This window comes from Schistocerca cancellata, chromosome 2 (assembly GCF_023864275.1).
Source record: "Schistocerca cancellata isolate TAMUIC-IGC-003103 chromosome 2, iqSchCanc2.1, whole genome shotgun sequence".
Taxonomy (NCBI): Eukaryota; Metazoa; Arthropoda; class Insecta; order Orthoptera; family Acrididae; genus Schistocerca; species Schistocerca cancellata.
In genome coordinates this window covers 43,663,545-43,686,625 of record NC_064627.1, presented here as the reverse complement: position 1 = coordinate 43,686,625, position 23,081 = coordinate 43,663,545, and the positions used below count along the sequence as shown (strand labels likewise).

General features: G+C 44.4%; 1 protein-coding gene across 1 annotated transcript in view; it reads right to left on the bottom strand.

Moving 5' to 3' along the window:
* The window catches only part of LOC126150576 (gustatory receptor for sugar taste 64e-like), a 181,937-nt gene that overhangs the window by 107,916 nt on the left and 50,940 nt on the right, over positions 1 to 23,081 (bottom strand). Inside the window, exon 4 of the mRNA XM_049915885.1 lies at positions 21,182 to 21,370. Coding sequence (XP_049771842.1) covers positions 21,182 to 21,370 — 189 coding nt within the window. The remainder of the gene's footprint in view (positions 1 to 21,181; positions 21,371 to 23,081) is intronic.

The window sequence follows — 23,081 nt, the reverse complement described above, 5'->3', positions numbered from 1 at the left end:
AGTGAAGTGAAAGATATAGAAGACTACGCAGTCTGTGGGTGCGCCATTCTGTACGTCGTCTTTCTGCTGTAAGCGTGTGCTGTTCACAACGTGCAAGTGTGCTGTAGACAACATGGTTTATTCCTTAGAACAGAGGATTTTTCTGGTGTTGGAATTCCACCGCCTAGAACACAGTGTTGTTGCAACAAGACGGAGTTTTCAGCGGAGGTTTAATGTAACCAAAGGACCGAAAAGCGATGCAATAAAGGATCTGTTTGAAAAATTTCAACGGACTGGGAACGTGACGGATGAACGTGCCGGAAAGGTAGGGCGACCGTGTACGGCAACCACAGAGGGCAATGCACAGCTAGTGCAGCAGGTGATCCGACAGCGGCCTCGGGTTTCCGTTCGCCGTGTTGCAGCTGCGGTCCAAATGACGCCAACATCCACGCATCGTCTCATGCGCCAGAGTTTACACCTCTATCCGTACAAAATTCAAACGCGGCAACCCCTCAGCGCCGCTACCATTGCTGCACGAGAGACATTCGCTAACGATATAGTGCACAGGATTGATGACGGCGATATGCATGTGGGCAGCATTTGGTTTACAGACAAAGCTTATTTTTACCTGGATGGCTTCGTCAATAAACAGAACTGGAGCATATGGGGAACCGAAAAGCCCCATGTGGCAGTCCCATCGTCCCTGCATCCTCAAAAAGTACTGGTCTGGGCCGCCATTTCTTCCAAAGGAATCATTGGCCCATTTTTCAGATCCGAAACGATTACTGCATCACGCTATCTCGACATACTTCGTGAATTTGTGGCGGTACAAACTGCCTTAGACGACACTGCGAACACCTCGTGGTTTATGCAAGATGGTGCCTGGCCACATCGCACGGCCTACGTCTTTAATTTCCTGAATGAATATTTCGATGATCGTGTGATTGCTTTGGGCTAACCGAAACATACAGGAGGCGGCGTGGATTGGCCTCCCTATTCGCCAGACATGAACCCCTGTGACTTCTTTCTGTGGGGACACTTGAAAGACCAGGTGTACCGCCAGAATCCAGAAACAATTGAACAGCTGAAGCAGTACATCTCATCTGCATGTGAAGCCATTCCGCCAGACACGTTGTCAAAGGATTCGGGTAATTTCATTCAGAGACTACGCCATATTATTGCTACGCATGGTGGATATGTGGAAAATATCGTACTATAGAGTTTCCCAGACCGCAGCGCCATCTGTTGTTGAAAATTGTAACTACTGTAATTTCGAAAGTTTGTCTGCCTGAAAATGTACTGTTGTCCCAAGCATATTGCAACAAACGGTGTATTTCTATCGCTGCTCGTTTAGTTTTTATTGCCGTTTCAAATATACCGGTCAGTTTTGAAACACCCTGTATATGGACTTTGCACTACTTACGACTGGTCTAAGGCTTCGTACCTCAGTGGAAAGTTATGTATTCATCTTCTTGCTAAAGTAAAGGTAATTGTAATTCACACTGCAGTACCGAGAGATCTTCACCTATTCCTGCTTCTACTCGCTTTCGTCATTCTGCCGACCTTTCAGTTTTCAGGAGCAGACCCACGCGCCGCCTTCCAGGCGGGATACAAAATAAACAATGCGTCTCAAATGTACGAGGGCAGTTCAATAAGTAATGCAACACATTTTTTTTCTCTGCCAATTTTGGTTGAAAAAACCGGAAATTTCTTGTGGAATATTTTCAAACATTCCCGCTTCGTCTCGTATAGTTTCATTGACTTCCGACAGGTGGCAGCGCTGTACGGAGCTGTTAAAATGGCGTCTGTAACGGATATGCGTTGCAAACAACGGGCAGTGATCGAGTTTCTTTTGGCAGAAAACCAGGGCATCTCAGATATTCATAGGCGCTTGCAGAATGTCTACGGTGATCTGGCAGTGGACAAAAGCATGGTGAGTCGTTGGGGAAAGCGTGTGTCATCATCGCCGCAAGGTCAAGCAAGACTGTCTGATCTCCAGCGTGCGGGCCGGCCGTGCACAGCTGTGACTCCTGCAATGGCGGAGGGCGGAGCGTGCGAACACACTCGTTCGAGATGATCGACGGATCACCATCAAACAACTCAGTGCTCAACTTGACGTCTCTGTTGGTAGTTCTGTCACAATTGTTCACCAGTTGGGATATTCAAAGGTTTGTTCCCGCTGGGTCCCTCGTTGTCTATCCGAACACCATAAAGAGCAAAGGAGAACCATCTGTGCGGAATTGCTTGCTTGTCATGTGGCTGAGGGTGACAATTTCTTGTCAAAGATTGTTACAGGCGATGAAACATGGGTTCATCACTTCGAACCTGAAACAAAACGGCAATCAATGGAGTGGCGCCACACCCACTCCCCTACCAAGAAAAAGTTTAAAGCCATACGCTCAGCCGGTAAAGTCACGGTTACAGTCTTCTGGGATGCTGAAGGGGTTATTCTGTTCGATGTCCTTCCCCATGGTCAAACGATCAACTCTGAAGTATATTGTGCTACTCTTCAGAAATTGAAGAAACGACTTCAGCGTGTTCGTAGGCACAAAAATCTGAACGAACTTCTCCTTCTTCATGACAACGCAAGACCTCACACAAGTCGTCGCACCCGAGAGGAGCTCACAAAACTTCAGTGGACTGTTCTTCCTCATGCACCCTACAGCCCCGATATCGCACCGTCGGATTTCCATATGTTTGGCCCAATGAAGGACGCAATCCGTGGGAGGCACTACGCGGATGATGAAGAAGTTATTGATGCAGTACGACGTTGGCTCCGACATCGACCAGTGGAATGGTACCGTGGAGGCATACAGGCCCTCATTTCAAGGTGGCGTAAGGCCGTAGCATTGAATGGAGATTACGTTGAAAAATAGTGTTGTGTAGCTAAAATATTGGGGAATAACCTGGTGTATTTCAATGCTGAATAAAACAACCCCTGTTTCAGAAAAAAAATGTGTTGCATTACTTATTAAACTGCCCTCGTATTTAGCTTTACACTGTTGAATATCGTTATATTAATCCATTTTGCACTATTTCTAGTAACCAACCCTTGCAGTGCACTCAACATCTACACGAGCTGTAACTGATTCATTTAGGTATTAATAAGTTTCCAAGGGAATCTGTAGCCGTGTTTTCTGGCATTCTTCTCTCCACTGTTGAAGAGCCCGTGGTGAATGAACGAAGCAGCGGACGCGACGATGCAGTGCCTAAACAGATGCTCAGGAAAATTAAGGAAGGTAGCTTGGAGTTTAACACCGTGTCGACGTCGAGATCATTAAAAGTCGAGGAGCTCGTAATGGACGAGGCTGTTAAAACAGGTCAGTAATCACTGTAGCATACACTTTGGTAGCTCCGTATTAGGAATACATTGCATAGACGTTTCGAAACCAAACACTGGAAACCATAACGTAGCAGCCCCCGTTACTTGTTTTTGTTAGGTGCCAGACTGCTAAAGGTAAACTGTCAGTTATCAATCGAAACAAGTAGTACGCAAGGTCAGTGGCTCACAGGGAAGAATATTAATTAAAGCAAACAAATTCGCTATAAGTACAATACGAGGGAATTAAAACATTATCGAGCACATCTCAAAGTACTTTACCTGGTTGGTCATAAGGACCTCTCATCACCGTCGGGACTGGCGATATACAGGTGAACATAATCCGCGAATACTGATGCCACAGCGCAGTAGAAAAATGTATGTAAGAAAAGTTTCTCCCGTGCATATTGTCGGTAGAAAACAGACATCAAAATGCAGGAAATTTGGCAACGCAGTAATTGTATTTACGACAAGTGTCTTCATTCAGTAGTGTGGTAGCTCTGCTGCCCAGTTGGTGCATGGCGTAGGAGAGTCGAGTTCGATTCCGTGTCTGGGTGTAACTTGTTTTTCTTTTCTAATTTTAGATGCATGGTACGGTGTCTGGCTTCTTTACCGTTATACAATAATTACAACTGGTTTTAAAGAAAGCACGTGTAGTTATTTAACATTAGCTCAGAAATGACAATAAAACCGTTTTCATTATTCCGCTTTTACAAACGTATTTTGCCTTTATGCTTTTACTCTGTTCTCTTTCACACACTTCGCCCTTGCACGCTCTCCGATCCATTGTTAGAATTTCTGAAAGAAAAAACCGGACTCCACTCTTCATCTTCTTGTTCTATTCGTGTTTCTTTTATCCCTTCTTTTACTCTCGGAACTCCTCTAGAACCATGCAAACCACAAAGACATTTAGTATCTGCCTGCAACCATGCAGATTGCAAAGGCACTTGATCTAAGTGTATTGTATCACATTACTTCGTCAATTATATTCGAACTGTGCTTGCGGTATATGCTCCTGCCATCGGTTTATCGATTAGTACTATCAAACTTAATATGTTCCTTACTTTGCGACATTACGTTAGCAGTAGCACTACTAGCACTAACCGGCTTCAAATGTAATTACCAAACTCTGTTGCTACTTGCATTATGATGATCGTGTAACTACTAATTATGTCTTACAGTTTTCGGCCTATTATTATTACTAGCTGTACCCAGCTTTTCGTTGCTGTGGCTCATACCTGTTTAATGGAAAAGAAAGAAATCACAAGTTTCTAACTTGGATAGGATATAAGCCCAAATCTCCTTCTCCCCTCTATCTCTGCCCATCTCCCTGTCTCCCTCTCTTTGGTCATGTCCTTCTTCTTGGACCTGTCTCTGTCAGTCGTCTCTGTCCCTCTTCTCCTCGCCCCCTTTCTCCACGCCTCCTCCTGCCGCCCTCTTTCATTCAGCCCAGTTATCCCATTTTATTACTGGCTCCCTCTGATGTCGTGCCGTGTCTCAAGACCATTTGAAATGAATGTGACAGGGTCAAAGATATTACTTCATAGACTGCACCAAGCCCAGATTCAGGAGAATAACGTGTGCTAAAATACTGCTGCGGAGCAATATCTCTCAAACCGAGAGTCTGGAACTGCTTCACATGAACCTTAGCGGCCTAACATTGTCTACCTGGCAGTACGTGTCAGTCCACGGTAGACGTGTCAGAATTTTCTTTCTCCATGTTGTTATAATCGTATTCTGATAGCAATGTCAAATTATCGCTGATCGTTGTGAGAAAGTGTGCGACGCCTGGAGACCAGCATTTAATTATTCGTGATACGTGCAATACATTCACTTTTCCAGCTCACTTCGAATCAGTTCATTCGCGTAGCATTTGTTTACCAAGGTTATTCACTCGTAGTTTGTTACCAGAAGCAACAAAAAGAAGACACTAATTTTGTTTTATTGCACAGATAAACGTCTAATGGCAATATATCTAGTGATACGTAAGACGGATGGATATAGCCGGCCGCGGTGGCCGAGCGGTTCTAGGCGCTACAGTCTGGAACCGCGCGACCGCCTCGGGCAGGGATGTGTGTGACGTCCTTAGGTTAGTTAGGTTTAAGTAGTTCTAAGTTCTAGGGAACTGATGACCTTAGAAGTTAAGTCCCATTGTGCTCAGAGCCATTTGAACCATTTTTGAACGGATGGATAAAAGCAGTAATCCAAATAGGAGCGTAGTCTCCAGCGACCGGAGCGCATCTTAACAAAAAAAAAAAATTCCGGATGTGTGACCGCGTCAACCGTGGTATAACCACCGATGTTTCGACTGATCATGCAGACATCGTTTATCAGATTGAGTAATTAGGCCTGTTACTAAAGTGCTTATCGTATTTACTCGAAGACACCTAACATTGATGGCTTATGAAATGGAAATACAGTAATTTGATATTACACATTACCATCTACGTCGGTACGGACAGAAGACAAATGGACGATCTCATGTGACGAAAATCGTGACTCACAACAGGGTCAGATGAAAAGGGAAAAGCAAAGTAGGCGCTAGCAAAAGACGTGCACCAAGAAAACCCTCGCAGTCACAATAAGTACTGCTCGTTATTCTTGGGCCAGCTTAGTAGCAGCATCCCACACGTAATTGCCCAACAGTGAACTCGGCTTGTATCTTTCCGTCGCAGTTTTTCTGGCCAGGATCACAGTTCACCTCGTAATAGGTACTTGTGACAGCGCACAGACAATTTTACAGAGGTACCGTAATTAATAACGAAAAGTGAGATGGGTATAAGTATAAAATAGTAGAACCACAAAAAGTTCCGGTAAACATGTACCTGCAGTCGAGCCGCTCGCGAGATACACTGCGCAACACAACTAAAGGACAACTTTTTCGAAACCACGTAACTGTCTCCTGTTGCGACGTAGAAGTTTGAAATTTGGCTCGAATGTACCTATAACGTTCCTCTGTAGCGGTGCAAAAGCGTGGCGCCGTGCGGCACCACCCTCGGATCCACGACGGCGCTTCATACAGCGAGGTGTCGACACGAGCGGAAGAGGAGCGCACGGCTCACGAGGCCGCGTGTCGTGTGAGGCGTGCTAACGCTGTCGCATCGGCACCAAATTGCACCACAATCCTGCCCAATGCTACCGTTCAAGTGGCGCGTGATGGGAAGGCCGTTCACATTCCACCCCCTCTTTTGACCCTTCTGCCACGGACGTCGGAACCGCAACACCAAGCGTTGAAATCACGCGGTTTTCTTACGGGTGGCCGAGCAAAATGTTTCAGAGACACAGCCTCTCCACACATTCGCGGTCGAAAACGACAGTCCGCAATGTGATGAGCAACAGAATGACATTCTTGACAACCCTTGGCGCTGCTAACACCCACGAACGATTCAACCCTTCTCTAAAGACTTTGTGGGGCTGCAACCCACTGAACGTGATTGCATCCCTTTGGAGTGCGACCGAAATTTTGTTTTCGTTTACAGGTTGGAAGTACTTGGGACTGTTCGAAATCATTCGACAAAATTCGACATAACCCGAAGCAGAAAGTGTGCTTATACATTTTCAGCCCTTCTGTTTCACCACATCCTCTTGCCATGTGATCGTGGGAATGTGCGATACTGATGCGTAAAACTGCAAAGACTCTTCCTAACACCTCCCTCCCCCTCTCCCCCAGTTCGGCAACGCCCTCCGTTGCACCTAACCACATTTATTGAGGATTTGAAAAGTATACCTGTATGAGACAACCTGTAGTGTAGTCCCACATGCCTGCCAGCAGACATCTGGGATTGGGGTAGTGTCAAAGGGTGGGCTGCCTGTAGGCGCCTACGACTACTTCGCAGGTCGTCTCAGTACAGGCAGACTTTCAAAGTGCTTAACAAAGGCAGGTGAGCGGCGCCGAAGTTGTTGCCGAAATGGTGGGTCTTACAGGATTCTTCGCCGTTTTATTCATGCATGTGTCAATGACACATACCTTCGAGTTACAGGAGGCCGCGAAACAGGAGGCTGCAAAATCAGAAACATTGTTTTCTGCTTCGGATCAAAATAAAATTTCGACGAATGATTTGAATAGTCCCTACTGGTTACACCCTGTACAGCAGAGCAAAAATTGTGGCCGCACTGCGAGCATCTCCGGTGCAGATGCAGCCCCACAGTGTTGTTAGAGAAGGCTCGAAATGTTCGTGGGTGGCAGCAGCATCAAAGGCTATCAAGAACGACAGCCTGATAGTCATCACAATGCAAACTCCCGTTTTCATCGGCGAAATGTGTGGGAATCATCGGCCTAAGGAGAGGTTGGTATTACTGACGCTTTTTATGCAGCCCCCTAAGGCCTTTTTGTGTCTTTTCTGGGCGGCTATGTCTCTGAAACGTTTTCCCTCTTATAAGAAAACCAAGTGATTTCAACGCTGACGTGTATTTCTGACCTCCATCGCAGAGGCGTCGAAGGAAGGGGTGGAATGTGGATAAGGCTGTGTGACGACCCTCCCATCACGCGACACTTCCACGGTACATCGGGTAGAATTGTAGTGAAATTTGGTGCCAATGTGACTTATCTAACCCGCCTTAGAGGACTCGTGAACGTCTGAGCCGTAGCCTTTTCTTCGTACGTGTCGATTTATTGCTCTCTCAAGCGTCGGCGACCTCGACGGTCACTTCGCAGAGCGCCACACTTTTGCGCCAGTACAGGCAAAGGTTTTACGCACATTTGAGGCAAATTTTAAACTTCTGATTCGCAATGGGAGACAATTACTTGGTTTCGAAAAAGTGATCCTTTACATCTGTTGCGCAGTGTAGTTGTGAATGTATGGTTACGATCCGTCACTGACTTCGGTATCATATATTGTCCTAGATAGTACAAATGAACTTCAAATGTAACCTTTTAGATTATGTGTGTGGTGTAATTCGTTTCAAATTTCCCCTATAGCCAACCTTAGCAAAGAATACAACACTACTTCTGCACGTTACGTGTTACAGGAGGTGTTCCACGTGTCGTCCTCGCACTTCGATGCGATACCGCAGCGGTCTCTGCAGTGAGTTAGGAATTCTTTCGAACACTCCTGGATAATCTGTAAAATCTTGACAAGAATATGCGATTCGCTGCCCCAGTTCTTCAACCCTATCAATGGGGGTGCTGAACATTGCGCTGTTGAGATGACCGCAAGGCAGCAAAATTCCAGGCGGCTGAGGTCAGAAGACGTTGGAGACACAGGTAGGGGCTGTGCTCGACCTACCCATTTTGAACCAAACTGGCGCGTCAGCTGTGTTGCATCAGCAACGAAAGTGTGTCCTATAAAGAATGTACCACATTCCCCAACGTTCCACAAGGCGAGTTTGTTACAAGTTCCATAAATTATTTCAACGATTTTGCTGACGAAATAATGTGGATTGGGTAAGTTTACAGAATATGTATTCTTGATGAGTTTTAACATTAATGAACACACCATTTTACAGTCCTGCTAACGCAATAGAAGAAGTTGTCCACAAGAAATGATGTAGATTAGATTTAAAGCTTGCTTCGCTACCTGTCAGACATTTTATCTTTTTCAGCAAATGATCAAAAATTTTTGTTAATACTTATTCTACTCCTTTATGAGCCACCGACAGATTTAATGATTGGCAATAAATGTCACTTTCTGTTTTATTGTTAATGACACGGGCATCACTATTCTTTCCAAACTGTGATGTACACTACTGGCCATTAAATTGCTACACCAAGAAGAAATGCAGATGATAAACAGGTATTCATTGGACAAATATATTATACTAGAACTGACATGTGATTACACTTTCACGCAATTTGGGTGCATAGACCCTGAGAAATCAGTACCCAGAACAACAACCTCTGGCCGCAATAACGGCCTTGATACTCCCAGGCATTGAGTCAGAACTTGGATGGCGTGTACAGGTACAGCTGCCCATGCAGCTTCCACACGATACCACAGTTCATCAGGAGTAGTGACTGCTATATTGTGACGAGCCACTTGCTCGTTCACCATTGACCAGACGTTTTCAGTCGGTGAGAGATCTGGAGAATGTGCTGGCCAGGGCAGCGGTCGAACATTTTCTGTATCCAGAAAGGGCCGTACAGGACTTGCAACATGCGATCGTGCATTATCCTGCTGAAATGTAGGGTTTAGCAGGGATTGAATGAAGAATAGAGCCACGGATCGTAACACATCTGAAATGTAACGTCCACTGTTCAAAGTGCCGTCAGTGCGAACAAGAGGTGACCGAGTTGTGTATCCAATGGCACGCCATTCCATCACGCCGGGTGATACGCCACTATGGCGATGGCGAATATACGCTTCCAATGTGATGAAATGTATGATGAGATAAAAGAAATTATTCAGATAGTGAAGGGAGATGAAAATTTAATAGTCATGGATGAATAGAATTCGAGTGTAGGAAAAGGGAGAGAAGGAAACATAGTAACTTAATCATAGCTAACACTTGGTTCAAGAATCATAAAAGAAGGTTGTATACATGGAAGAACCCTGGAGAAACTAAAAGGTATCAGATAGATTATATAATGGTAAGACAGAGATTTAGGAACCAGGTTTTAAATTGTAGGACATTTCCAGGGGCAGATGTGGACTCTGAGCACAATCTATTGGACATGAACTGCAGATTAAAATTGAAGAAACTGCAAAAAGGAGGGAATTTAAGGAGATGGGACCTGGATAAACTGAATAAGCCAGAGGTTGTACAGTGTTTCAGGGAGAGCATAAGGGAACAATTGACAGCAGTGGGGGAAAGAAGTACAGTAGAAGAAGAATGGGTAGATCTGAGGGATGAAGTAGTGAAAGCAGCAGATGACCAAGTAGGTAAAAAGTCGAGGGCTGGTAGAAATCCTTGGGTAACAGAAGAAATATTGAATTTAATTGATGAAAGGAGAAAATTTAAAAATGCAGTAAATGAAGCAGGCAAAAAGAAATACAAACGTCTCAAAAATGAGATCGACAGGAAGTGCAGAATGGCTAAGCAGGGATGGCTAGAGGACACACGTAAGGATGTAGAGGCTTACCTCACTAGGGGTAAGATAGATACTGCCTACAGGAAAATAAAAGAGACCTTTGGAGAAAGGAGAACCACTTGTATGAACATCAAGAGCTTTAATGGAAACCCAGTTCCAACCAAAGAAGGGAAAGCAGAAAGATGGAAGGAGTATATAGAGGGTCTATACAAGGGCGATGTACTTGAGGACAATATTATAGAAATGGAAGAGAATGTAGATGAAGATAAAATGAGTCATACGATACTGCGTGAAGAGTTTGACAGAGCACTGAAAGACCTGAGCCGAAACAAGGCCCCGGGAATAGACAACATTCCATTAGAACTACTGACGGCCTTGGGAGAGCCAGTCCTGACAAAACTCTACCATCTGGTGAAGAGGATGTATGAGACAGGCGAAGTACCCTCCGACTTCAAGAAGAATATAATAATTCCAATCCCAAAGAAAGCAGGTGATGACAGAGGCGAAAATTACCGATCTATCAGTTTAATAAGTCACAGCTGCAAAATACTAACACGAATTCTTTACAGACGAATGGAAAAACTGGTAGAAGCCGACATCGGGGAAGATCAGTTTGGATTCCGTAGAAACACTGGAACACGTGAGGCAATACTGACCTTACGACTTTTCTTAGAAGAAAGATTAAGGAAAGGCAAACCTACGTTTCTAGCATTTGTAGACTTAGAGAAAGCTTTTGACAATGTTGGCTGGAATACTCTCTTCCAAATTCTAAGGGTGGCAGGGGTAAAATACAGGGAGCGAAAGGCTATTTATAATTTGTACAGAAACCAGATGGCAGTTATAAGAGTCGAGGGACATGAAAGGGAAGCAGTGGTTGGGAAGGGAGTGAGACAGGGTTGTAGCCTCTCCCCGATGTTATTCAATCTGTATATTGAGCAAGCAGTAAAGGAGACAAAAGAATAATTCGAAAGAGGTATTAAAATCCATGGAGAAGTAATAAAAACTTTGAGGTTCGCCGATGACATTGTAATTCTGTCAGAGACAGCAAAGGACTTGGAAGAGCAGTTGAACGGAATGGACAGTGTCTTGAAAGGAGGATATAAGATAATCATCAACAAAAGCAAAACGAGGATAATGGAATGTAGTCGAATTAAGTCGGGTGATGCTTAGGGAATGAGATTAGGAAATGAGACACTTAAAGTAGTAAAGGAGTTTTGCTATTTGGGGAGCAAAATAACTGATGATGGTCGAAGTAGAGAAGATATAAAATGTAGACTGGCAATGGAAAGGAAAGCGTTTATGAAGAAGAGAAATTTGTTAACATCGAGTATAGATTTAAGTGTTAGGAAGTCGTTTCTGAAAGTATTTGTGTGGAGTGTAGCCATGTATGGAAGTGAAACATGGACGATAAATAGTTTGGACAGGACGAGAATAGAAGCTTTCGAAATGTGGTGCTACAGAAGAATGCTGAAGATTAGATGGGTAGATCACATAACTAATGAGGAGGTATTGAATAGTATTGGGGAGAAGAGGAGTTTGTGGCACCTCTTGAAGAGAAGAAAGGACCGGTTGGTAGGACAATTTCTGAGGCATCGAGGGATCACAAATTTAGCATTGGAGGGCAGTGTGGAGGGTAAAAATCATAGAGGGAGACCAAGAGATGAATGCACTAAGCAGATTGAGAAAAATGTAGGTTGCAGTAGGTACTGGGAGATGAAGAAACTTGCACAGGATAGGGTAGCATGGAGAGCTGCATCAAACCATTCTCAGAACTGAAGACCACAACAGCAACAACAACAACAACAACAATGGGCGTTCACCGCGATGTCGCCAAACATGGATGCGACCATCATGATGCTGTAAACAGCACCTGGATTCATCCGAAAAAATGACGTTTTGCCATTCGTGCACCCAGGTTCGTCGTTGAGTACACCATCGCAGACGCTCCTGTCTGTGATGCAGCGTCAAGGGTAACCGCAGCCATGGTCTCCGAGCTGATAGTCCATGCTGCTGCAAACGTCGTCGAACTGTTCGTACAGATGGTTGTTGTCTTGCAAACGTCCCCATCTGTTGACTCAGGGATCGAGACGTGGCTGCACGATCCGTTGCAGCCATGCGGATAAGATGCCTGTCATCTCGACTGCTAGTGATACGAGGCCGTTGGGATCCAGCACGGCGTTCCGTATTACCCTCCTGAAACCCACTGATTCCATATTCTGCTAACAGTCATTGGATCTCGATCAACGCGAGCAGCAATGTCTCGATACGATAAACCGCAATCGCGATAGGCTACAATCCGACCTTTATCAAAGTCGGAAACGTGACGGTATGCATTTCTCCTCCTTACACGAGGCATCACAACGACGTTTCACCAGGCAACGCCGGTCAACTGCTGTTTGTGTTTGAGAAATCGGTTGGAAACTTTCCTCGTGTCAGCACGTTGTAGGTGTCGCCACCGGCGCCAACCTTGTGTGAATGCTCTGAAAAGCTAATAATTTACATATCACAGCATCTTCTCCCTGTAGGTTAAATTTCGCGTCTGTAGCACGTCATCTTCGTGGTGTAGCAATTTTAATGGCCAGTAGTGTATTATTTGTGATGGATATGACTGGCGAATGTGCACTAGTATGTTGTGAAGATACAACTGAAATCCCTAACTTCTTCATGAGGTACATACAAGGTCACTGCGGCTGAACACCACACTGCTCGGTTATGTGAAATCAATTCTTTCATTCTAATGATGAGCTACACCCAGAAAATTATTGCATAAGACATTATTGATTGAAAATACGGAAAATACATTAGGATGTTGTAGAGAACTTAATATATGCGATGTCGGAAAATTTGGGGAGAGTCCATTTCCAGCAAACCAGTTAATCATTCTTCAAGAAACATTAAAAATTTCTACAGTTTCTTTCTCTAATGCGATATTTTATGAAGCTAATGTCGTCTGCGAAAAGTACGAATTCTGCTTAACGAATGTTAAGTGGAAGGTCATTCTTATATCCCATCAGTCCAAAAAATTTCGAGGTTCTGTTAGTAAGAAGTAGAGAAACGTCAAGGTGGTGATTTTAATGCTTCAGGTGTTCTACACAGTCCCCCTCACCACGAGTACAATGCACAGAACGTTGATACAACCAGGCGAAATTGTCAAAAATTGCTTCTTTGGGATGGTGATCAACTCGCATGTCGCATTTGTTTGAATATCGGTTATGTCGTCAGAGCATTGACCGTTCATGTGAGTTTCTGCAGTTTTTTCGTTTTGTGGGAGGTTCGTACTGGTAACACCAAGTCTCGTCACTCGGGGTGATTTTTCCCAAAAAAACGACTGTTCGCATTTTATATTTCAGTCAAATTGCGGAAGGCGTGCACGCATCGTTTTTGTTCAGCAGTCACAGTGTGTGGGACAAACTTTTCAAACACTCTTGTCTTCTTTAAAAAATTCTGAAGAATGTCTTGAATATTTTATTCAGAGATGTCGCTCCACTGCGATTTGTGACACACCTGTCGCACGTCCACTGCCGAACACTGCATACCCGCAACTGAGTGGTCTAATGCACAAATTTTTGTACAGTTCATAGTTCAAACTGCCACGTAAATGAGGAAACGCTAAAGAATGTTTTGGGATTTGTATAAGGAAGAAAATTTTGCAAACTTCACATGTAATCTATTGATTTGTAAACTCTAATTGATACATCTATAAATTAAATGAACAGTCTGCATGCATATATATTTAAAAAGACCATGAAAATACCAAATTATTTTCAAATTTGCTTTCTGCATAACATATTGCTGCACTACTTTATTTCTTATAGTCCATTTTCCCAGTAAACACAATAAACAAATAAATTACATATACAAAATTATTAAGGCTTTCGTGGCCACTTGTTGACAAACTGCCTATTGGCTTCTGTTTCGGGTTCTTCGGCCGACGTTCATCTAATGATTTTTCTGACTTTTCGCCAGCAAGAGTGGCTGGCATTGTCAAAGCTTCACCCTCCATTGCCGGTGGTGAAATGGAGCCGAGCTCGCGGGCGCAGACTATATGTACCTGGCGCGCCAACGTCCGAGGGCTTCTCCGCGGTCATTTCCGGTGCGGTTCTCCTCTTGCTACTTGCGACGGTCGTTCGCTGCAGTACGGGAAGCCAGGATCCGTTTACCTTAAGGCTTTCCTCTTTCTTGTTCAAACTGTTCGCGTGTTTTTGTATTTCTACAGCTTCTCTGAACAAGCGCGTGTGATAGTGGTTCTCTACAGCCAGAACTTCCGTGTCGGCAAATTTTATTACGTGGTCGGTCTCATTCAGTGCGTGTTCTGCCACGGCCGATTTCTCCACCTGCCCCAACCTGCAATGTCGCTTATGCTCCTTGATCCTGGTGTTAATGGACCGTCCAGTCATTCCGACATAAACTTTTCCGCATGTGCATGGTATGCGGTATATTCCCGACATTGCAAGTGGGTCTCTTTTCTCCTTCGCCGATCTAAGACACTCTTTGATCTTCCTTGTCGGTTTGAAAATCGTCTTTACGCCATGTTTGCGCAATGTACGACCGATTCTATCCGTCATTCTGGGAATGTATGGCAGAAAGGCCGTACCCGACACTTCTTTTTCTGGTTCCTTACTTCGCCGAGTGTTTGGCTCACTTACACTTCTAATATAATTTGTGGAGTAAAAGTTGAAAACGATGAATCATGTCAGAGAAGAGTTGAGATATAACAACGTTCATGAAGTACATTGAAATATCCAATGATGCCAGAGGGTTCCATGAATATACACTCCTGGAAATGGAAAAAAGAACACATTGACACCGGTGTGTCAGACCCACCATACTTGCTCCGGACACTGCGAGAGGGCTGTACAAGCAATGATCACACGCACGGCACGGCGGACACACCAGGAACCGCGGTGTTGGCCGTCGAATGGCGCTAGCTGCGCAGCATTTGTGCACCGCCGCCGTCAGTGTCAGCCAGTTTGCCGCGGCATACGGAGCTCCATCGCAGTCTTTAACACTGGTAGCATGCCGCGACAGCGTGGACGTGAACCGTATGTGCAGTTGACGGACTTTGAGCGAGGGCGTATAGTGGGCATGTGGGAGGCCGGGTGGACGTACCGCCGAATTGCTCAAAACGTGGGGCGTGAGGTCTCCACAGTACATCGATGTTGTCGCTAGTGGTCGGCGGAAGGTGCACGTGCCCGTCGACCTGGGACCGGACCGCAGCGACGCACGGATGCACGCCAAGACCGTAGGATCCTACGCAGTGCCGTAGGGGACCGCACCGACACTTCCCAGCAAATTAGGGACACTGTTGCTCCTGGGGTATCGGCGAGGACCATTCGCAACCGTCTCCATGAAGCTGGGCTACGGTCCCGCACACCGTTAGGCCGTCTTCCGCTCACGCCCCAACATCGTGCAGCCCGCCTCCAGTGGTGTCGCGACAGGCGTGAATGGAGGGACGAATGGAGACGTGTCGTCTTCAGCGATGAGAGTCGCTTCTGCCTTGGTGCCAATGATGGTCGTATGCGTGTTTGGCGCCGTGCAAGTGAGCGCCACAATCAGGACTGCATACGACCGAGGCACACAGGGCCAACACCCGGCATCATGGTGTGGGGAGCGATCTCCTACACTGGCCGTACACCACTGGTGATCGTCGAGGGGACACTGAATAGTGCACGGTACATCCAAAGCGTCATCGAACCCATCGTTCTACTATTCCTAGACCGGCAAGGGAACTTGCTGTTCCAACAGGACAATGCACGTCCGCATGTATCCCGTGCCACCCAACGTGCTCTAGAAGGTGTAAGTCAACTACCCTGGCCAGCAAGATCTCCGGATCTGTCCCCCATTGAGCATGTTTGGGACTGGATGAAGCGTCGTCTCACGCGGTCTACACGTCCAGCACGAACGCTGGTCCAACTGAGGCACCTGGTGGAAATGGCATGGCAAGCCGTTCCACAGGACTACATCCAGCATCTCTACGATCGTCTCCATGGGAGAATAGCAGCCTGCATTGCTGCGAAAGGTGGATATACACTGTACTAGTGCCGACATTGTGCATGCTCTGTTGCCTGTGTCTATGTGCCTGTGGTTCTGTCAGTGTGATCATGTGATGTATCTGACCCCATGACTGTGTCAATAAAGTTTCCCCTTCCTGGAACAATGAATTCACGGTGTTCTTATTTCAATTTCCAGGAGTGTATTTCTGGCAGGTAACAAAGAATGTTTTTAGGAAAGAGACATGTATCAAGCTATCAGGCATCATCCAACTGGGATCTAATAACATGTGGGGTCCCACAAGTTTCCATTTTGGGGCCCTTACTTTTTCTTGTGTATATCAATGACCTTTAATCAATAAATTACCAGATGACAAGTTCGTTTTGTTTGCCGATCATACAAACATTGCAATAAATAGCAAATCAAGTGTAGTCTTAGAAAGATCAGGTAATAAAATATTTGTGGACCTTAATCACTGGTTCACAGCCAATTCTTTGTCACTAAACTTTGAAAAAACACATTACATGCAGTTCTGAACTTGTAAGGGGTGTCCCACAAGTATACGCCTAACATACGATGACAAGCACATAGAAGAAGTGGTGTTAAATTCTTGGGCTTACAGCTTGGTAATAAATTCATCTGGGAGGAGCACACCACAGAACTGCTGAAGCATCTTAACAAATCTCTATTTGCAATGCAAATTGTGTCAGACATAGCGGATATAAAAATGAAAAAGCGGGCAAACTATGCTTACTTTCATTCCATAACGTCATATGGGATTATTTTTTGGGGTAATTCATCAAGCCAGGCTAAAGTTTTCCGGGCACAAAAGGTGCAGTAAGAGTTATATGTGTGGTGAACTCAAGAACATCCTGCAGAAGCCTGTTTAGGGAACTAGGGACACTAACTACTGCTTCCCAAAATATTTATTCCTTAATGAAATTTGTCGTTAAAAATATATCACTTGTTAAAAATAACAGCTCAATTCATGCAATCAATACTAGAAACAAGAATAATCTTCACAGGGATTTAAAGTCACTTAGTCTTGTACAAAAAGGTGTGCATTATTCAGAAACACACATATTCAATAACTTGCCAGCAGCCATAAAAAGCTTAACAACCAATGAAATTCAGTTTAAGAGAAGCCTAAAGGATTTATTGGTGGCCAACTCCATCTTCACCATTGACGAATTTCTCAGTAAAACCAACTGATTTGTGTGTGTGGTGTTTTGCCCTTAAAGAGCGCAGTTGGACTAAACTACATGGCCAGTTCCTTTTGCTGCCTTCCTTGCTGCCCAAACTTCCCTCATTCGCTCGGTGTGTTTCTGTTTCCGGTCCTCTGTCCATGCTTCTTGTCGGCTTTGTGTCTTTGGCTTCATCTTGATTGCCTTTTTGGTTGCCCATATTTCTTTCATCTTCCGGCTGTGATCGTGCTTGCGTTCTTCGGTTCATTTTACGCCTGTTCGTTTGTCACATTGTATCTTATGTAGTTTACTTTTCTTAATGATGTTTCTGAATTTTATTGTGTCGTTTATTGTGTCTGCTGTTTTGTTGAGTTGGTTCAGGTCGTTTTTTACCTCTGCGACCGATTTGTTGTTTCTAGTGGTTACCAAGTCAATGATCTGTTTGGTCAGTCTGTGTGATGGCATTCTGTATAGGTGTCCATAGAATTGTAGTCTGCGTTTTCCAATCTTTTCTGTGATTGTCTCTGTATGTTTGTACAGTTCCTCTGTAGGTTTCTTGATCCATATTCCATTGTTGTTAGTTGCGCCAAATATTTTCCTAAGTATTTTCCGTTCTCTCTCTCTCTCTCTCTCTCTCTCTCTATATATATATATATATATATATATATATATATATATATATATATATATATATATATATATAGTGTTACAAAAAGGTACGGCCAAACTTTCAGGAAACATTCCTCACACACAAAGAAAGAAAATATGTTATGTGGACATGAGTCCGGAAACGCTTACTTTCCATGTTAGAGCTCATTTTATTACTTCTCTTCAAATCACATTAATCATGGAATGGAAACACACAGCAACAGAACGTACCAGCGTGACTTCAAACACTTTGTTACAGGAAATGTTCAAAATGTCCTCCGTTAGGGAGGATACATGCATCCACCCTCCGTCGCATGGAATCCCTGATGCACTGATGCAGCCCTGGAGAATGGCGTGTTGTATCACAGCCGTCCACAATACGAGAACGAAGAGTCTCTATATTTGGTACCGGGGTTGCGTAGACAAGAGCTTTCAAATGCCCCCGTAAATGAAAGTCAAGAGGGTTGAGGTCAGGAGAGCGTGGAGGCCATGGAATTGGTCCGCCTCTACCAATCCATCGGTCACCGAATCTGTTGTTGAGAAGCGTACGAACACTTCGACTGAAATGTGCAGGAGCTGCATCGTGCATGAACCACATGTTGTGTCGTACTTGTAAAGGCACATGTTCTAGCAGCACAGGTAGAGTATCCCGTATGAAATGATGATAACGTCCTCCACTGAGCGTAGGTGGAAGAACAAACTAAAATGAGCTCTAACATGGAAATTAAGCGTTTCCGGACACATGTCCAGATGACATGTTTTCTTTATTTGTGTGTGAGGAATGTTTCCTGAAAGTTTGGCCGTACCTTTTTGTAAATATATATACACAGGGTGAGTCACCTAACGTTACCGCTGGATATATTTCGTAAACCACATCAAATACTGACGAATCGATTCCACAGACCGAACGTGAGGACAGAGGCGAGGGTAATTGTTTAATACAAACCATACAAAAATGCACGGAAGTATGTTTTTTAACACAAACCTACGTTTTTTAAAATGGAACCACGTTAGTTTCGTTAGCACATCTGAACATATAAACAAATACGTAATCAGTGCCGTTTGTTGCATTGTAAAATGTTAATTACATCCGGAGATATTGTAACCTAAAGTTGACGCTTGAAACCTCCGACGTTCAGTTGCGAGAGCCGGTGGGCTGAGTCAAACTAGTGTCATGCGCATACTGCATCGTCACCGCTTTCACCCGTTTCATGTGTCGCTACAACAGCGACTTTAATCATCGAGTGCAATTCTGTCAATGGGCATTAACAGAGAATGCGTTGCAGTTCTACCAGTTTACCGATGAAGCGGGTTTCACAAACCACGGGGCAGCGAATCTACGGAACATGGATTACTGGTCCGTGGACAATCCTCGCTGGTTCAGACAGGTAGAGCGACAGCGACCGTGGACTGTAAATGTATGGTGCGGAATCATTGGCGACCACCTCATTGGTCCTCACTTCATTGCTGGGGCCCAAACAGCTGCAACATACATCGCGTTTCTACAGAATGATCCGCCAACGTTGCTCGAAAATGTCCCACTGGAAACGCGTCGGCGTATGTGGTATCAGCATGATGGTGCACCTGCACATTCCGCAATTAACACTAGGCTGACCCTTGACAGGATGTTCGACGGGCGTTTCATAGGACGTGGAGGACGCATAAATTGGCCAGCCCGTTCTCCTGATCTTACAGCTCTGGACTTCTTTCTGTGGGGTACGTTAAAGGAGAATGTGTACCGTGATGTGCCTACAACCCCAGAGGATATGAAACAACGTATTGTGGCAGCCTGCGGCGACATTACACCAGATGTACTGCGGCGTGTACGACATTCATTACGCCAGAGATTGCAATTGTGTGCAGCAAATGATGGCCACCACATTGAACATCTATTGGCCTGACAGGTCGGGACACACTCTATTCCACTCCGTAATTGAAAACGGAAACCACGTGTGTACGTGTACCTCACCCCTCATGGTAATGTACATGTGCGTCAGTGAAAAAGACCAATAAGGTGTTAGCATGTGGACGTAATGTGCTGTTCCAGTCTCTTCTGTACCTAAGGTCCATCACCGTTCCCTTCAAAATGGTTCAAATGGCTCTGAGCACTATGCGACTTAACTTCTGAGGTCATCAGTCACCTAGAACGTAGAACTAATTAAACCTAACTAAGCTAAGGACATCACACACATCCATGCCCGAGGCAGGATTCGAACCTGCGACCGTAGCGGTCACGCGATTCCAGACTGAAGCGCCTTTAACCGCACGGCCACACCGGCTGGCTCACCGTTCCCTTCGGATCCCTACGTAATTCGGTGCTCTCCGATACACACGATCGAACAGCGGAGGGGTGGTGCTCAAGCGTCAACTTTAGGTTACAATATGTAATTAACATTTTACAATGCAACAAACGGCACTGATTACGTATTTGTTTATATGTTCAGATGTGCTAACAAAACTAACGGGGTTCCATTTTAAAAAAACGTAGGTTTGTGTTAAAAAACATACCTCCGTGCATTTTTTTATGGTTTGTATTAACCGATTACACTAGCCCCTGTCCTCACGTTCGGTCTGTGGAATCGATTCGTCAGTATTTAATGTGGTTTACGAAATATATCCAGCGGTAATGTTAGGTGACTCACCCTGTAATATATATATATATATATATATATATATATATATATATATATATATATATATGTGTGTGTGTGTGTGTGTGTGTGTGTGTACGTACAATATAACTTCTGCACCCTTTCAGTGCAGTAATGTGTTCATTGTTAATAAGTATTATAGTAGTTGTATTACACGTTTATTACCTTATAAATAAATAAATAAACTTTTTTAATTTAAATTCAGTGCATTAGAATTTGTAAAATGACTCTTTCATATAGTGTTCATTAAAAAATGACGATGATTCTACTTGGGACCTGTGGAATGGTACGTTAGCTTATTTGTTTTAGTTGTAAATATTTGTCATGTACTGTTGTTTTTGTGACATGTTCTACATGCTGGAGGACCTCCTCACTACGGATCAACTGGAGTGAAAGTAAATCTAATCTAATCTAATGTGGAGCGGCGGGCAGCGCGCAGTACCCAGAGCGCTGAGCAGCACAGCGGCGGTGACGAGCCTGCAGCGGCGCGCGACGCCCCTGGGGTAGCCGTAGCGCGGCTCCAGCCGCCTCTCGACGGCGTCCCAGGCGGCGGCGAGCGCCGGCCAGTCCCGCGCCAGCTGCAGGAACAGCAGCGACGCCAGCGCGCTGCACGCGAAGAACACCGTGGGCGCTGCGGGCAGACGGAGAGAGAGCGGGGGGGCCGCGTCGTAACGGACGTCCCACAAGCCACAGGCGCTACGTGCAGGCCGGCACTGTCGCACCTGCTGTTTAGACTAAATAACTACTGCACGTCTACTGCAGCGGAGATAGAATGCGGACCACTTTAGTCCAAGGCTCCCTCTCCAATCATTACCGCTCAACAATGGTATATCTTGGACTAAATATCCATCACAAGCTACATACTGTATTTTACGGACTATAAGACGCTACCACCTTAATTTTTAAGCAATTCAAAATACAAACAAACATTTTTATTATTACATTGCAAAGCCAGACTAAAAAAAGAATTCTTAGTTCTGGTGCTTTATTGTTCTTAAGGTTTTTAATGATTTCTCTGATTTCTATGAGGCATGGGGGTTCAGAATTATGACAAAATTGAGAAAGTGGGAGATACTATGAGGAAGAGAAGAGTAAGCTTTTACGCCCATTTGAAAAGAATGAATGATGAAAGGCTGACAAAGAAAATATTCATGTTTTTTGACAAGAACCCCAGAACCCAAATCACCTGGTTCAAAGAAGTCAAAGCACACTTAGAGGAGATGGGTATAGGAGAAGATGATATAACCAACAGAGACTTAATGAGAGACAAAATTCAACATTTTGAAGGATTTGAAGTGAAGAAGAGAAGAACTGGAGGAACAGTGTGGACAGAAGACCGAAGGGAGCAGCACAGAGAGAGGATGAAGACATATTGGCAGAAGAGAAAAGAGAAGGAGCGCAATAGGAGAAATGTACATTGAAAAATAGTTGTTTAACGCGGTCCCTAGACGGCCAAAATCGGAATAAAAAAAAAATCGAACTGACCTTTAAAATCCCTGAAAATCGTCATGTGAACTTTCTTATTCTTCCTCTTTGTCGTTATCGTTGTCCTCTTCGTACATGAGACGGTCTTCACTGCCATCGAAAGCGTTACTTATGCTGCACTTGTTAAAAGATTTAACAATATTGTTTTCTCTCACTGTACACCACGTCTGTATTATCCACTGACAGACTTCTTTGATTGTAGGTCGTTTTAAAGCTCCGTATCGGCGTGAATTCTTGTTCGGTTTCATCCATTTGTTCCATTCCTCTCTCTCGAACACTTTAAGTGGTTTATATATCGGCGTTGCCGTGAATGACCGAAATTGGAGAATGTCGACTTTCACCGGTGAATGTCAACAGATACCAAATACGACGGTGAAAGATCGAATATTTCATTACATTGTTGTGCATTCAGACCCTCTCCGGTGTGTGTCGATCGACAATCACAGATATGCTCCGGTGGAGGTCCAAAACAGAAGAGTCAAAAAACAAGCGACTGGCTCTCTCCCTCCAAATCCTTTGTCCTCGGAGTCATTCAGCTTTGTCAGTCTTATGCAAGCTTTGATAACGCGACCAACGTTTTCTTCATTTTTTCCGATACCCTAATTTATACTAAATGGATACCGCAGTAAATCGTAATCTTTTTCATGAAAAGTTAAAATGCATTAATTGCGGGTAAACGAGAAGACAATTGTTTTTATTTTTCTTAAGAAAAGTATTCTAAAATACTTTCTGAAGTGGTTTTTGCTAAAATTAAATGCAACACATCTTTGGATTACAGACCATTAAAAAGTTTTGATGTTTTAAAAGTTAATGATTAAGAGAAGTTAATTGTACCATTAAAACCAGGGGAAACGAAC